The sequence below is a fragment of the Aptenodytes patagonicus genome, chromosome 4 (genome assembly GCF_965638725.1).
Source record: "Aptenodytes patagonicus chromosome 4, bAptPat1.pri.cur, whole genome shotgun sequence".
In the NCBI taxonomy this organism is placed as follows: Eukaryota; Metazoa; Chordata; class Aves; order Sphenisciformes; family Spheniscidae; genus Aptenodytes; species Aptenodytes patagonicus.
In genome coordinates this window covers 60,078,454-60,092,593 of record NC_134952.1, presented here as the reverse complement: position 1 = coordinate 60,092,593, position 14,140 = coordinate 60,078,454, and the positions used below count along the sequence as shown (strand labels likewise).

Genomic DNA, 14,140 nt, shown 5'->3' with positions numbered 1-14,140 from the left:
AAATGAAAAGGATCATTGAAGGATGAGTGGAGAAGCTGAGTTAAGAAGATAATACATATCGTCCTCTTTTCCTTCCCTTGGAAGATTCTCTTATCACATAGTAGTGATATCTTTTCTTATCTTCACTTTTCACTCAGAATTTTTTTGAAGAAATGAATATTGCAGTAAAGCTGCCTAAAGTAATAATGCTGCCTATCTTTTTGATAGGAACACTAAAGGTTTCTGATGGATTTGCTTACATATTCAATTTCTAACAATAACCCCTAAAATCCTTAAAACGTTTACCTCTAGAGTAACCCATACATAAAAAGATACCGCTTAAATGGAAAACAAATGATTTTGGGAGTGTTCAAAATCTGACTAAAAATATCTTTCTTTGAGAAACATTATATTTACAGTATTCTTGAGGAGTGGAAGCTACTTTTCTCAAAACCAGACCTAAATGGCACTCATATTCCCCTTCCTCCCATGTGTTATCTCTGTCCATATTAGGGTTATTAGATAGGTAGTTAGTGCTAATGTGAATAGTTGGGTATTATTTGGAAGAAAATCTACTGTACGAACATCTTTGCTTTTGAGCATCTTGGAAAAAAGTCTATGTAATACTGTAAGTAAATATTCAGTAATAGTATTGTCCTGGTTTCAGCAGGGATAGAGTTAATTTCCTTCCTAGTAGCTGGTACAGTGCTGGGTTTTGGATTTAGGATGAGAACAAAGTTGATAACGCACCGATGTTTTAGTTGTTGCTAGGTAGGGCTTACACTAGTCAAAATCTTTTTAGTTTCCCATGCTCTACCAACTGAGAAGGCTGGAGGTGCACAAGAAGCTGGGAGGGGGCACAGCCAAACTGGCCAAAGGGACATTCCATACCATGTGACGTCATGCTCAGTACATAAACTGGGGAAAGCTGGCCGGGGGGGCCGCTGCTCGGGGACTGGCTGGGCATCGGTCGGCGGGTGGTGAGCAATTGCACTGTGCATCACCTGCTTTGTGTATTATTATTATTATTACATTATTATTATTATTATTATTATTATTATTATTACTACTTTATTTCAATATTAAACTGTTTTTATCTCAACTCGCGAGTTTTTCTCACTTGTGCTCTTCCAATTCTCTCCTCCATCCCACCAGGGTGGGGGGGGGTGGGGAGTGAGCGAGCGGCTGCATGGTGCTCAGTTGCTGACTGAGGTTAAACCACGACAAGTATACATCTAAAAATGGTAGTGGAAACCTAGAAAGGAAATGCATAGTCCAGAAAAAACATTTTCAATACCATCTGCAGTATCTAAAGTAAGCAAACAAATAGTTAGTGTATGTCTGTTGTATAAACCTACTCATCCCCTTCTCTTTTGTGATGCATTGTCTCTAGTTTTCTAAAATGTTTTATGGGGATTGTGTTATAGAAGACCATGTATTTGGTACTTGTCAAAAATCACATGCTAATCTGTAGTAGCAATTACTTAGAGAACAAAGCAGAAAGTAGTTTGAACTATATAGCACGCAGCTCTGGAGACAATAAAGTTTAAGTCAAAGACGGACTATAGTTTCAAGTCTTTCTTTCAAAATGAATGAAAATGTCTTTGAGTATTCTGTGAGACTTCCAGTGCGATCATGTAATGAATTTCAATAAATATTGTCATATATATGATTTTTCTCAGTGCATACTGAGGTAACCTTACATACTATTTCAGCTCATCTTTCTCACCCAGCCTGTATTAGTTGTGGAAATTCTGATTGTTTCCATTTTTGAAAAGTGTTTTCTCTCTATTTTCAACACTAGAAAGAAGTAATTGAGGAAAGAAGGAAGTTACCATGTTTTGTTGTTAAAGATTTAGTATTTTTATAATGAAATAATATGATTCATTTTCACAGTAATGACATTATCTTCAGAGTTTTGTTTTTTTTTTTTCCTCCTGGAGGGCAGTATGTCTCAAGCAAATTTCTCTTTCTTCTCCTATTCTCTAAAGCAAATCCCAGAAGACTTTCCAGGACTTCAGACCAAATAGTCCTGATACAAATGGAATCATGGGGGAAATTCCTAATATTTTCAGTTGTGAGCAGGTGCTTCTCTTCAGCCTACTGGGATTTTCTGATTCTTCTTTACTGATACTCTTCAAGGTGCTACACATAATCCTTTAATTCAAGTGCAGAAGCTATGTAGCATGGATAAGAAGCAGGCAAAAATTTAACAGTAGTTAAAATGCCTGTCATTGTAAGGAAACACAAATAGTATTTTTTTTTTCTATGATAAAGAAACATTCCCTGTAAATAGTGCTTATATGCAAAATACAAGCACTGCTATAGCTGCAAGAGCTGTTGGCCGGTCCCTCTAAGCCAACAGTTTGACCTTGTAATGAATTTTCCTTCTACAAATACTTGTATAATTCTTTTCTGTATTCATTCATCATAAGAATAATTAAACCTTTTGGGCTAAGCTTACAGCAGACCAAACAGTTAAATTTAGCTGTTGGCCCATGTAGCCCTCTGGGGAACTTTATATACTTACCATGACCTTACTGTTGAGTGTTGTAACTGGTAATATCTGTAGTTTGTTTTCTAGAAGTAAATGTATTCATAGCCAGGGTTCAGCACAGCCTTCATTTTTGCACCGGCCACAGACTGTGTGTATAAATATTACTAGATAAATATCCTGTAGTACAGTGCTAGAAAAATCTGGGGAAGCTACTAATTTGCAGACTTGCCTTGATTTTTGGGGTACAGTTCCATATTTAAAAATTTGCTAAATAACTATGAGAAAATTGGTAAGTGCTGTATGTGCGCTGCATGTGTGGGATCAAGAGGCACTGAGGAAGCATAATAATAAAAGCTGTCCTGTTAATGCACTGGAAAGTGTTGCTTTCTTTATTGGTTACCAGGGAAGAACTGTTCAGAGATAACATTTGAAAGGTATTGTAGGTCATCCCAATGGTCACAAACTTTCCCAGGATATCAGCACATAAAAAAGGTAGTGGTCATGCAGATAACCAAGATGCTGGTGACCTGCTTTACACTCTCAGCATGTCATCTACTCATGATGTGACAGGAAACCACAGTAAGGGCTGGAGGGAAGGAGAGGTAAGGGGTTTTATTCCTGTAGGGCTGCCCAGACACAGTAACTTGTTATTGGATCTGACAAGTAGGTTAGTGCACAGGCTTCTTAGAAAGCCAATAATGTACCAAAACCCATGAGTTTCACAATATGTACTTCCAACTGATGTCCTCTTTCATACTAAGTATGTCTGGAGTTTTTGGCAGAGTCCATGACCTAGGCTGGGAGAGGACAGATAGCTAGGGAACTTACTAGGTTGATATGGCATCGCTTTTTCATAGTGTTTATTACTTTCTTGATAGCTGGTTGAACTGGCACATTCATATGACTGTAGCACCTATTAGTAATAGTGCAGAAGGCAGGCATGTGCACTCCTGGGTGAAGGGGTCAGCAGAGCCCCTGCAGACCTGCTTTAGACTAAACTATTACACTTTGATTTTTGCTCGCAAGCTGAAGTAGTGCTCAGAAAGGGGGCAAAAAGCAGCAAAGATAAAATGGTTCAACATAAAACCAGCAAAAAAGTTATGTGCTGTCTTCTCAGCAGCATTGATACAAATCAAGCAGTGTGAGCAATCGGTCCTAAGGGACCATGTGCCTAGGGAAGGCAGTCTTGAGAGAGTGCCTGTGAAGGTCCAGGGGGAAAGTTTGGCAGCAGTGCCAGCACTTAAGAGAAAACTTCTCTCCAGCAGACATAAATTAGTGTCTCTTTCACATGGGGCAAAGACCTGAGAGCTCACAGTTTTAGCCTAAACGAGGAATTTAATGGCAGAAACAACTTCTCTGCCTGCTCTTATTCCATTGTCAGTGAAAGGTAACTTGACTGTTCATTTGTCAGAAGACATAGCAATTAAACATCAAATTTAAAATTAATCCAACTTTCTCTAGCCCTCTTCTCTCTCTCCTGTGATCACCTAAACATGCAGTTGATACAGAACCAGTTACTGAGTTACAACAACATACATCCACGTTAAATCCTTTCTAGAATTTGCATCCATATAACAGGAATCAACCTCTGGACTCTGAAGGAAGTAAGTAACTTGTAAAGTATCAGCAAGGATAATGCCGTGTTTCCCAAGGGAAAAAAAAGAAAGAAGGATAAGGCACAGGACTTCTTGGCCAAAGTATAGGCAGAAGTCTTTAGCACTTCAGTGAACTGCGTGAGCTGAAGTTTCTTATTAACTATCATTACTATAATGTTAATTTAAATGCAGATTAGTTATGAGATTTCAAGTGTATGCTCTTTTCATCTTGCAACCATGTGACAAGAGCATTCAGTAAATAGGCTACTTATTCTGTTTTCTCAGTTATTTAAAGAAAAATACACAAGCCAGATGCATTATTTCATATGTTTGGTTATGTTGTGCCACTGTGATTTGCCAAACTAACAACTCCTTCATTGCATGTTGAACCCATCTTTTGTTAAACACTAGCTATTGCCTGGCTACTTCCCACCATGCTGTTTTTATTAATTCTGTCTTAGGTCTGCTTCTTTTGTTGTTTCTTTTCTGTGCCTTCACTCTCAAAATATCTTTAGGGTATTGCATTTAACTGCTGACATAGTTATGCATCTTCTAAAGGCCGTAGTCTTCCCCAAGTCTGTATATTTTTCCTCATCTTCAGTGTTCCTCTAATTTAACTGTTCCATTTTGTTTTGACTTTTGATTATCCCAGGGTCCGATTGGTATGGATGGAAAGCTGGTAGGTGATTCGTTCGAAACCAGTGTAATTTAGGTCTTGCACATATTCCCTCTTTGCTCTTTTAATTGCTCATGCTGAAATGTATATTAATTACATTGGCTTCCTTCAGCATAACTTATTTCAGCCTCAGTAGCATAGATTTTAACAGAGTGCCAAAAAGCCACTTCAGTCTTTTGTGTCTATCCAAGGAAATGGAGGTCAGCCATGCTACTGCTGTTTCCTTATTGTTTTCTATCTGGATTACATTGGAAGACAGATGTTCCTACTTGGGTGCTCTGTCCAGAGAACGCTCCACAAGGGTAGTTTAGTGGTGCCTTTCAAACAGCAGGATATTATTTCTGACCACATATCTGTGGCTCTTGCTGGTTTCCTTTTTCCACAGGTTCTTTGTTTTTGTGTTTTAATTTCTCTGCCTGGATTTTGTTGGCTGATTAGATCTGAACAGCCCCATGTCTCATTTTAAATGCATTTGTATGCTGTCCCAGATATTCTTTAGGGAGGTGCTACTTGAATTAAGTTAGAAATAACCTTTAATTTTATACAATGTATTTGTAAATATATTTGTATTTGTGTATGCATTTGTATATCCATATATTTGGATGTATGAGCCTGGAAGTTTATGTTCCCAGCTCTTTAAAGATTAAAAACATGCAAAAGCTGTGAAAATCCAGTTTCTGCACTTTCTCATGCTATTGTTTTTGTTCCCTCTCTCTTTCTCCTTTTCCAGGACAGCCCTTTTCTTTGACACCCTGAATACATCTTTTCTTTTCTGTCCTTTCATTTGCTACAAGCCCCGCTTCCTCTGCAAGCTCAACTTGCTAACTTGCAGTGTCAGCTTCCATTTTCTTCTCTTAAGACTTTTTTCTGTGCTCTTTGATGTCTCTTTCTACTGTTAAGTAACTTTTCTGCAATGTTTGCAGCCTCCAGTCAATAGGCTTTTTCTTTAATCTCCTCTTTTAGCAGATTGATAGCTTACCTGTTGACTTCAGCTAGACCTGGCTACACCATATATATCTTTTCTTTTTCTTTTCTTATCATTTACATATCAGTAGCTAATATTAGGTGAAATTGCTAGGAAGGGATTAACTATCAACCACAGAAGACCTTCCATCATGGTAATTAGAATAGGCTGCCAAACTTAACCCCTTTCTTTCCTGCAAAATAACGCATTAAGTCAGTAAATAGGAATATAGAAAGGAAAATTGTTCTGAAAATTTTGCTGAAACCGTGATATATTATGCAGCTATACCCACTGTAGTCATGCGGATTTAAAAAAAAAAAAAAAAGGCAGCAATCAGTAGTGGATAATCAAGTACATGAGCAATGATCCAGAGGTTCAAAGCAGCAGACACTAAAATACACCTGACCGGCTATTGGTGTTGGGACTGATCTGTAAATGCATGCAAAGAACAGCGGTCAGGAGGTAGCTACAATCAATGAATCAATTTTAGAGCACATAACACATTTGAATAAAGAAATGTTCATTAGGAAAAAAATCAGAGTAATGCACAAGCATATTAATTGAGATTGAGCTTGCAATATTATATATACAATATCAGATTGTATTCATGTATTTATGTTAGAGGGTTTTTTAATGAACACAAAAGTGACTCACAGAGCTTTATTCCTGACCCTTTCACAACATACAAAAATGAGAGAAGGCAAAATGAACAGCCCCTTTTTCGTCTCCCACGCTTTGAATTGTTGTTGTGTAACAATGACCCTTTACAATCAAAAAGGTCGGTATTGTGATGCCTCTTTCTACCTGTACCTTTGTAAGCAGAGCTGGTGAGTTCTGTAATATAGTGCTTGCTGCATCCTCTGGTTAGTGTCACTTACTGGATCATTAGTGAGAAGGGAAAATTATACTGTAACTGCAGTAGCTAGTATCTAAGAGTGTACAGAAATATTGAAGGATTGGGAACAGCTGAAAAACCCAGAAAATAATTACCTTCACTAATGCAAAGTTCTTTACGTGTTCAAGGAGCTCATAGCCAACAGGATAAAAAAAAATCTGCTATGAGTACTTTTGTATTCAGCATCTGCATTTACAGTTAAATGCAGGATAATTGCAATATTGACAGTGTATATAAACTAAGAGTAATGCAACTATTACATTCCCCATTATCTCAGAGTTCTGTGTCACCATGAAAAACAATTGTCCAATAAAAAATCAGTTTCCAGCTTTCCTCTCTCCGTATTGCAGGCATGATAAAAGAGTAATTATAAATGCACAATAACAAAAAGGCAAACTGGTAACACTGCTGAGATTGAGAGTAGGAAACACTTTCATGGGAGCATGATTCTATCCCTGACATTCAATTCAGGGTATGTTTGTGTTATGCGTGTATGTCCCTTATATCATACATATAGCATGTACCATGTGGACACTTAGTAGCCTACATGTGTAAGTTAGATTGAAGAAAAAAGTATCAGTTTTCAAATCTTTTTGTTTATACATATATATATTCTGTTTATTTGCTTTCTACTGCTTTAAATCAACAATTTGTTGAAACATTTTTGTAATTTCAGACTTTCATTTAAGTTTTTCTTTAATAAATATATCTTGGCGACAGTCTTCAATGATTTGGTCGAAATGTATTGCAACTTTAGATATACTTGTGAGACAAACGTATTGTGAATTTGTATATAAAAGTGTGCATGCATAGATCTCAGTTTAGTTAATTTATACAAATTTATTGTACAGGCTGCCCAATACTGCATCAGTAAGCAATTCCTGATGATTTTAGGATCAGATATAGCATATAATATCTTAAAACCTGCTGTGATGGGGAGATTGAGGTAAAGGCTGAGTGCTGAGGAGTCCCAATTGTATTCCTTAACCCAGTGGGATGTGTAGGTTCATAGAACTGACCAATTCAGAAAATTTTACTTCATATTAGAACTGGCAAACCTCAGCCAGTATTTTTTTTGTCTGAAAACCTCTATAGTGCAGTGTTGTTGTAAGGAACTAATACAAAACTGCAGCATCTACAACAAGGAGTGCTTTAGGCTTCCCTCAGTGTAAGGACTAGAGAGCCACAATAATTCTGTATTTTACCATGATTCCTCTGTAACGTTATTTCTAATATTTCTTATATTTTTTAAAAAAATCTTTAAGAACTTGCATGTGAATTAAAATATGTTTTTCTGGTTTTTAATTTAGCATTTAATTTAATTTAATTTAGCACTAAAAGACTTATTAGTTACTAAAACCAGCATTTTTCTTCAGCTGCTTTTCTTGTAGATAATAGTTCCCAGTTGAAATGCTTCTCCCCCCCTCCCGCCTTTAACATCACACGGAATCACGGAATGGTTGAAGTTGGAAGGGACCTCTGGAGGTCATCTGGTCTAACCTCTCTGCTCAAGCAGAGCCATCTAGAGCAGGTTGCCCAGGTTCATGTCCAGACAGCTTGTGAATATCTCCAAGGATGGAGACTTTACAATCTCCCTGGGCAACCTGTGCCAGTGCTCGGTTACCCTCACAGTAAAAAAGTGTTTCCTGATGTTCAGACAGAAACGTTTCAACCCTGTGTAGCAGTACCTTCTAGCTAAAGTGAAAAGGTTTTATAAGACTTATAAGAAGTCTCCATGCTCAGTTTTTTTTAGCAAAAGGAAATGTAGTTTCAATTAAACTGAAATACTATTGAAGTGTCATAAAACACTAGAAGCTAAGCTAGCCCTAGGAGTTTAAGAAATTCTCTCTTTATAGGGAGAAATATATAAATATTTGTCTCTCTCTTACAGTGTGAGCTGATTGCCTGGGCGATTGTAGTTCATAGTCACAGCTACTATACTGTTTTGTAATATAATACTGCTTCATGCAAATATTTTGTTGAGTGGGCTAGAATAACTGTTGACTTTCATTGGCTTTCCTAGGCTAGGGACCTTAGTGATAGGAAGTCTGCTCCGTAAGGGCTTGCAGCAACAAGAGATATATACACCACCTCAGTGTGCAGAGGGTGCCTCTCCATTTGGCCAGGGGTGGTCCAAAGGTGATGTTGATAAATAAGGGAGAGGAAATGTATCAGCTACCTCTTGGGCTGACTGACAAGGGTTTGTCTACTGCTGACTTGCTGGTTTAAATATTGTTTTATACTTGCCTAGAACTGTGGTGCTTGTAGCAATGGCAAGAAGACTATTGTTTGCCCAGCACTGTGTTCCTCCAGTTTTTAAACTTTGTTCATTCAGTAGGCAGCAATTAGCACATCCTTGAAACATGGGGGTGAGCCATAATAGAGAAAAAGCACCCAATACCTACTTCTAAATCAGCTCAACATCTGTGGATTCTCTCTCACTTGAGAATGATTTAATTAGGTCTTTCTATCATTCCTAAATTGTATTGTTCTAAGTATGAAGTTCCTCAAATGCACGTTCAATGATGCGTTATTGTAATTTTTTTCTGGGATCAGTTAATTGCAAGGAAGTTCATCAGTTTGAATTAAAATATTCAAATTCAATATCAACTTAAGAGTCCAGAATCTGACTTCAATACAGTTACTTGATTTCTTTGTTATCTCCTTATTAAAGAGCACTGTAAATATTTGCTACTATTTAAGGAGTTAATCCGTCTCATAACTTTCCATAACCTTATCTTTTCCTTGTTTTTCAGGGTCAGCCTGGTCCTCAAGTAAGTGCCATCTTATTTTCTTACATAAGTAAAGGCTAAATACAGGGCACACCAAACTCAGGTTATCTACAAAGTATTCTATGGGTTTTTTTAATCCTACTGTAATAAGCTAGAAACTGGTAACCATTGCATAATTCAGTAAAGCAAATATTTCCCATGAGAGAAACATGGTCCCCCCATATGGTTGTATGAGTTCCCTCAGCTGTTTGACCAGATGGTGGGGTTAACAACGTAATACTGAATAAAGCAAATCTCCTAACTATGGCTTGAAACTTTGCCACCTAACTTTAAAGCAAGATAAAATAACTTAGCAAATGTGTAGCAAATGTAATACTTCAACTGCTTATTAATCACATGCTAATAATGTTGCTATAATCCAGGCAGCCCTCAGTTATTTTAGATATTGCACTGTTAGCTATTTTGATTAATTATATACACTGCTTTGAATTAGTTCTGGTTTATTTAAGAATAGTAGAACTTTGTCTTGTGAGCTGTAATCGAAGATGTGGAAATCTAGGGATCTAACTTCAGTTCTAAGGTAAAAATCAACCAGCAGAAAGAAAACATTAGGTATAGCAAAAATTAAATATAAATTATTTGAGTTAAACAGCAGTATAGAAATATGGAAGAGCAAGGGGGGGGGGGATGAAAGCCAATACTAAAGCCAAACTTAGTGAAATCAGTTGAAGAACTACCTTTTTGCATACTCAAGATGCATTATGGGAAGTAAACTCGGGTCTGTGGGACCATCTTAGCACAAGTGAGTTGCCTGAACCAGGATTTCTGTGAGGGCCTTTTATATTTCAGAATCATAATTAAAAGTCAAAGCTTTACAGCCTTATTGGCTGATAATTTTTTAAGTTAAGATTTTCTTTACGGGAAGCAAGCATTTTCCTCAGACTTTTTTTGTTTCTAATCATAGTTTTCTGTTGAAAGACAGTTTGTGCTACAAGCCCTCATCCCACTCAGTTTGAATGCCTAGTATCCTTGCAGTGCCAGGCTCCATTTAATAGTATTATATAAGTAGTCCATACTGTAGTAGAAATGACCACCCCCCCATAGCACTTATGTTTCACAGTAGGCTCTTGATGTGTGGCCTACACAGAGAGGTACCTTCAGCCTCTGTGCTGCTGGGGGACAACGAAGAGAGAGATTGTAATTCTCTGTGGCACTCTTGCTCTGAACAAGCTCTGTTGAGGGCCTGAGGCTGTTACTTGAGCCTGTGGGCTGCCCTCTAGTTGATGTTGACTTGTGCTGCCACCCATGTCTTTTCCCTCTGGGTTTGGACCCCCACCTCCCACATTTCTGTTGCTTGGAGAGTGTCTCTTGCTTAATGCATGTAAAGAACTTCTCAGCCTTTGGAGCTCATAGCTTTACGTGAAATGCCCTGAGGTAGCTGTAGGCAGAGAACCACAATGGAGATGGCAGCATTCAGTGCTGTTTCAAGGGCAGAAAGGCAGAGAAATCTTGTCATGATTGTAAGGGAAGTGGGGTGCAAACCATAGGAAAAACCCCCTAAAAATCCCCCCCAAAATTGTATCAATTTCTCTGTGCCCTGAATGATTATACAGAAAACAGGTACAAGGTACGAGGACCCACAAAACTTAGGATAAGAATTCTTACATCCTAACTTCAGTAGTTCCTCCCAGTGGAAATGCTCATCTCTGTGCCATTGTCATTGTTCTGAGCAACACTTAAGAATAATGATTCTTAATACTGCCTTTTCCTCCTTTTCAGCTCAAGATGCTCGTATTGTGGCAGGAGGATATGTATGTACTCAGTCATTTTGACTGGCTGATTGAGTCCGGGGATAATTCTTGCAATGGTACTGGTGAGGAAGTCACAATGGCATGAGACAGAAAAAGATTCAGCTCTAGATCAAGATGCTTAAACCTAGAAGTTTGCGTGTAGGTGTTGACATATGAAGTGCGTAAACACTCCTTGTAGCCAGTGAAGGTTGAGGCAATACTCAGTGCACCTAGAGATTTCTTCAGCTCATTGTAAATGCCTAGGGCTCGATTACATTCCCTGCATACAGGCGTTTGTTGCTGCATGAGATGATCCAGGGTCCCCAGCCTAGCCTCTGGCTGTGGTATGTACAAGGGCTGGAGTCTGTGTTGGACCATTGTTGTATCTGTCAGGCATGGGCAGCTGTCTTGGATACCTAGGGAACCTCTCACATGACACTAGTTGCATACATTCATGCCTCTTAATTATAGATTCTGATTATAGGCAGCCACTGAATCTAATAACCATTCTGCTGAATTGCTCTCCAGCCTATGTTGACATTTACGTGTCTTAGGCAACTACATGTAGGCTGTACATTTAGATGTCTTTCCTCTTAAACTGAAACCCAGATCCAGATAACTTCATGAGATAGCATTTTAAAAATGTTGAAAGCTGTGGCTAAAAATCTCAAGACTTTTTAAAATTGTTTTTAACATATCGAATGAAAACAGAACCTGTTCACATACAGATAAAACACGTCAAAACCCCTCACTTTCTCATTAAAAAACTGTTTGCAGAAATTTCAGCCACCTGTGATTGTCAGTAATTTCTCCAGTCTTAACTGTGTCCATGAGAAATCCAAAATGAAAGTATTGGTCGGTTTGGATAGTAAGTAAAGGCTTGCTGGTTCAAAGATCAGAATTGCTATGCTGACAAAAGAAGCACTTAGAAAGTTTTTGATGTCATAGCCATGTAAGTCTACACTAAGATCAAAGATAAATTCTAATCCTTTTTACACTCAGTGTTTTATTAACACCTATTCTTTTTTGCTATGATTTTCAAAAAGTACACACTAAATTCACCCAACACGTACATAATTACTGGGTACAAATATAAATTCATAACAGATCAGTAACACCTCCTACCTTTTTATCTTTGAATTTTTACTGCTTCTTCAAAAATGCACCACAAAAGATAATTTTGTTTCGTGTTTTCCTGTTTTAAGTAAAAAGAAGCTTTATTACAACCCACAAGCATTTTTTCAGAAAAAGCTCATGGTTCTATTGTATCTCTGAAAGGTAGAGACCATGATCAATAGCTAAACAATTTCTGGCATAACCTTTAAAATAATGCAGTACCTTCTTATGATTTTGATTTTCTGTTAAAAAAAAAAAAAAAGCTGTTTCAAATACCATGTAAACTGAGTTTCTTTGTAGAAGAGCAAGTAGTAAAATTTTTAATATTCTTGCTGAAACTTAAATTCTGGCTTTTGAGTGACCCCAGAGAATACCTGCTTTTTTTTGTTTAGAATGTAAAAATGTATTTAGATTAGCTTGTACCAGCAAGGTTTATTTTCCCAATAAATCTATACAACCGAATTCTGCACATACATCTCCTATTTAATATAATGGAAGTATTCATGTTTGCCAAAGAACAGAGTTTAGCTTCTAGTCTAAAGTTAATTCCATAAGGAATGTACTATCTGGGTAAAGAGAGAAGGCTTGTTATTTTTAACTTTTTTTGTTGTTTAGAAGTAAAGCTCATATAAATATTAGAAAACAGTGCATTTAGTATTATGGTGAAGGAAGACAAAATGATCCTTTACAAAATCCTGCTGAAGTAAAACTATTAACAACTATAAATGTGGGGCAGGGTGGTGTTTTGACGTGACTTTGTTTCAGACAGCCAACTGTTTTCTTCCTCGTGGCAATATCCTCTCCCTGGCCTACCTCTAGCGCAACATACTTTCTCTCTCATGTCAGCATACGTGATCACTCTCTGCGTGGGACTTTGAGATATAGCAGCCCCACAGATGCTTCTCCCTTCTCTTTGGCAGCCATTCAAATCTGCATTAGAAATGGACAAAATACTAATGATTGATACTTGTTTTCATGAGATTCTTGTTTTCCTGTATGTGAAATGTCTATGGAAGTGATGTTATTTCAGTCTGAAATTTTCCAGTGTTCTGTGCATGATAAAGGGTTACCATAGCAATTCTGGTGACAAATGTATGCATGTGTCTCTTTCACCATCAAGCTTCAGGGTATGTAACTAGAGTATTTTTAATTTCTGATGGCAGAGATTCTGATTCATGGTTAGACAGACTATTACTGGCTTGTGCTGCCAACAGAGCTGGTGGGAACCATTTTAACTTTTTGTTTTCTGGTTTTTGTCAAGGCCTGAGAAAAATAGCCAGCAGGACATAGGCCGTAGTTTTGAGCTGTTTTGGATGGCAGCAGTGTATGTAAGAGATTTATTTATCACTTCCTAGAGAACACTGTAATGGTAGGGAGAATCCTGGACCTTAGGAAAGAGTTGAGTATCTTGACAGCAGGAAGGATGGGAAGGGGGTTGTGTAAAGAAAATGTATTTTAAGTCCTGCTGAGTTTCCCTTTCAGTTTTGGCAGTTTGGATAGCCATCTGCACTCCAAGATTTGTTAAATATTCCTCTCAGTTAGCACATGCCATTCAGTACTGAGGCGGTTGATAAGGTCAAGTGATCGTGTATGTGTTTTGATGGCTTTTTAAGCTATGGGCAAGGTACGTAATATGTCCTGTTGACTAATGCTGCAAAGTGGTCTCTACCTGTCAGACCCTTAGAGTTGGACATGCTTCTTTTGTTCTGATCACCGTAAACTGAGGTTTAAGCTCCATGTCCCTTGTTGCCCGCAGTTTGCCTTTAGGAATGCCTAGAATCTCTCTACTTGCGTGGAGAGTTGGGGAAGGAGGCAAGAAGTACACTTATGAGGGACAGAATCAGCATAAGGCTGGCGAAATAGTTCGTCACCTTGAGATACACAGTGCAGTAAAGT

The 14,140-nt window shown here is 37.8% G+C and overlaps 1 protein-coding gene across 1 annotated transcript in view; it reads left to right on the top strand.

Annotated features, from left to right (window-relative positions):
- The window catches only part of COL25A1 (collagen type XXV alpha 1 chain), a 337,364-nt gene that overhangs the window by 191,643 nt on the left and 131,581 nt on the right, over window positions 1-14,140 (top strand). The window contains exon 5 of the mRNA XM_076336882.1: window positions 9,363-9,380. Coding sequence (XP_076192997.1) covers window positions 9,363-9,380 — 18 coding nt within the window. The remainder of the gene's footprint in view (window positions 1-9,362; window positions 9,381-14,140) is intronic.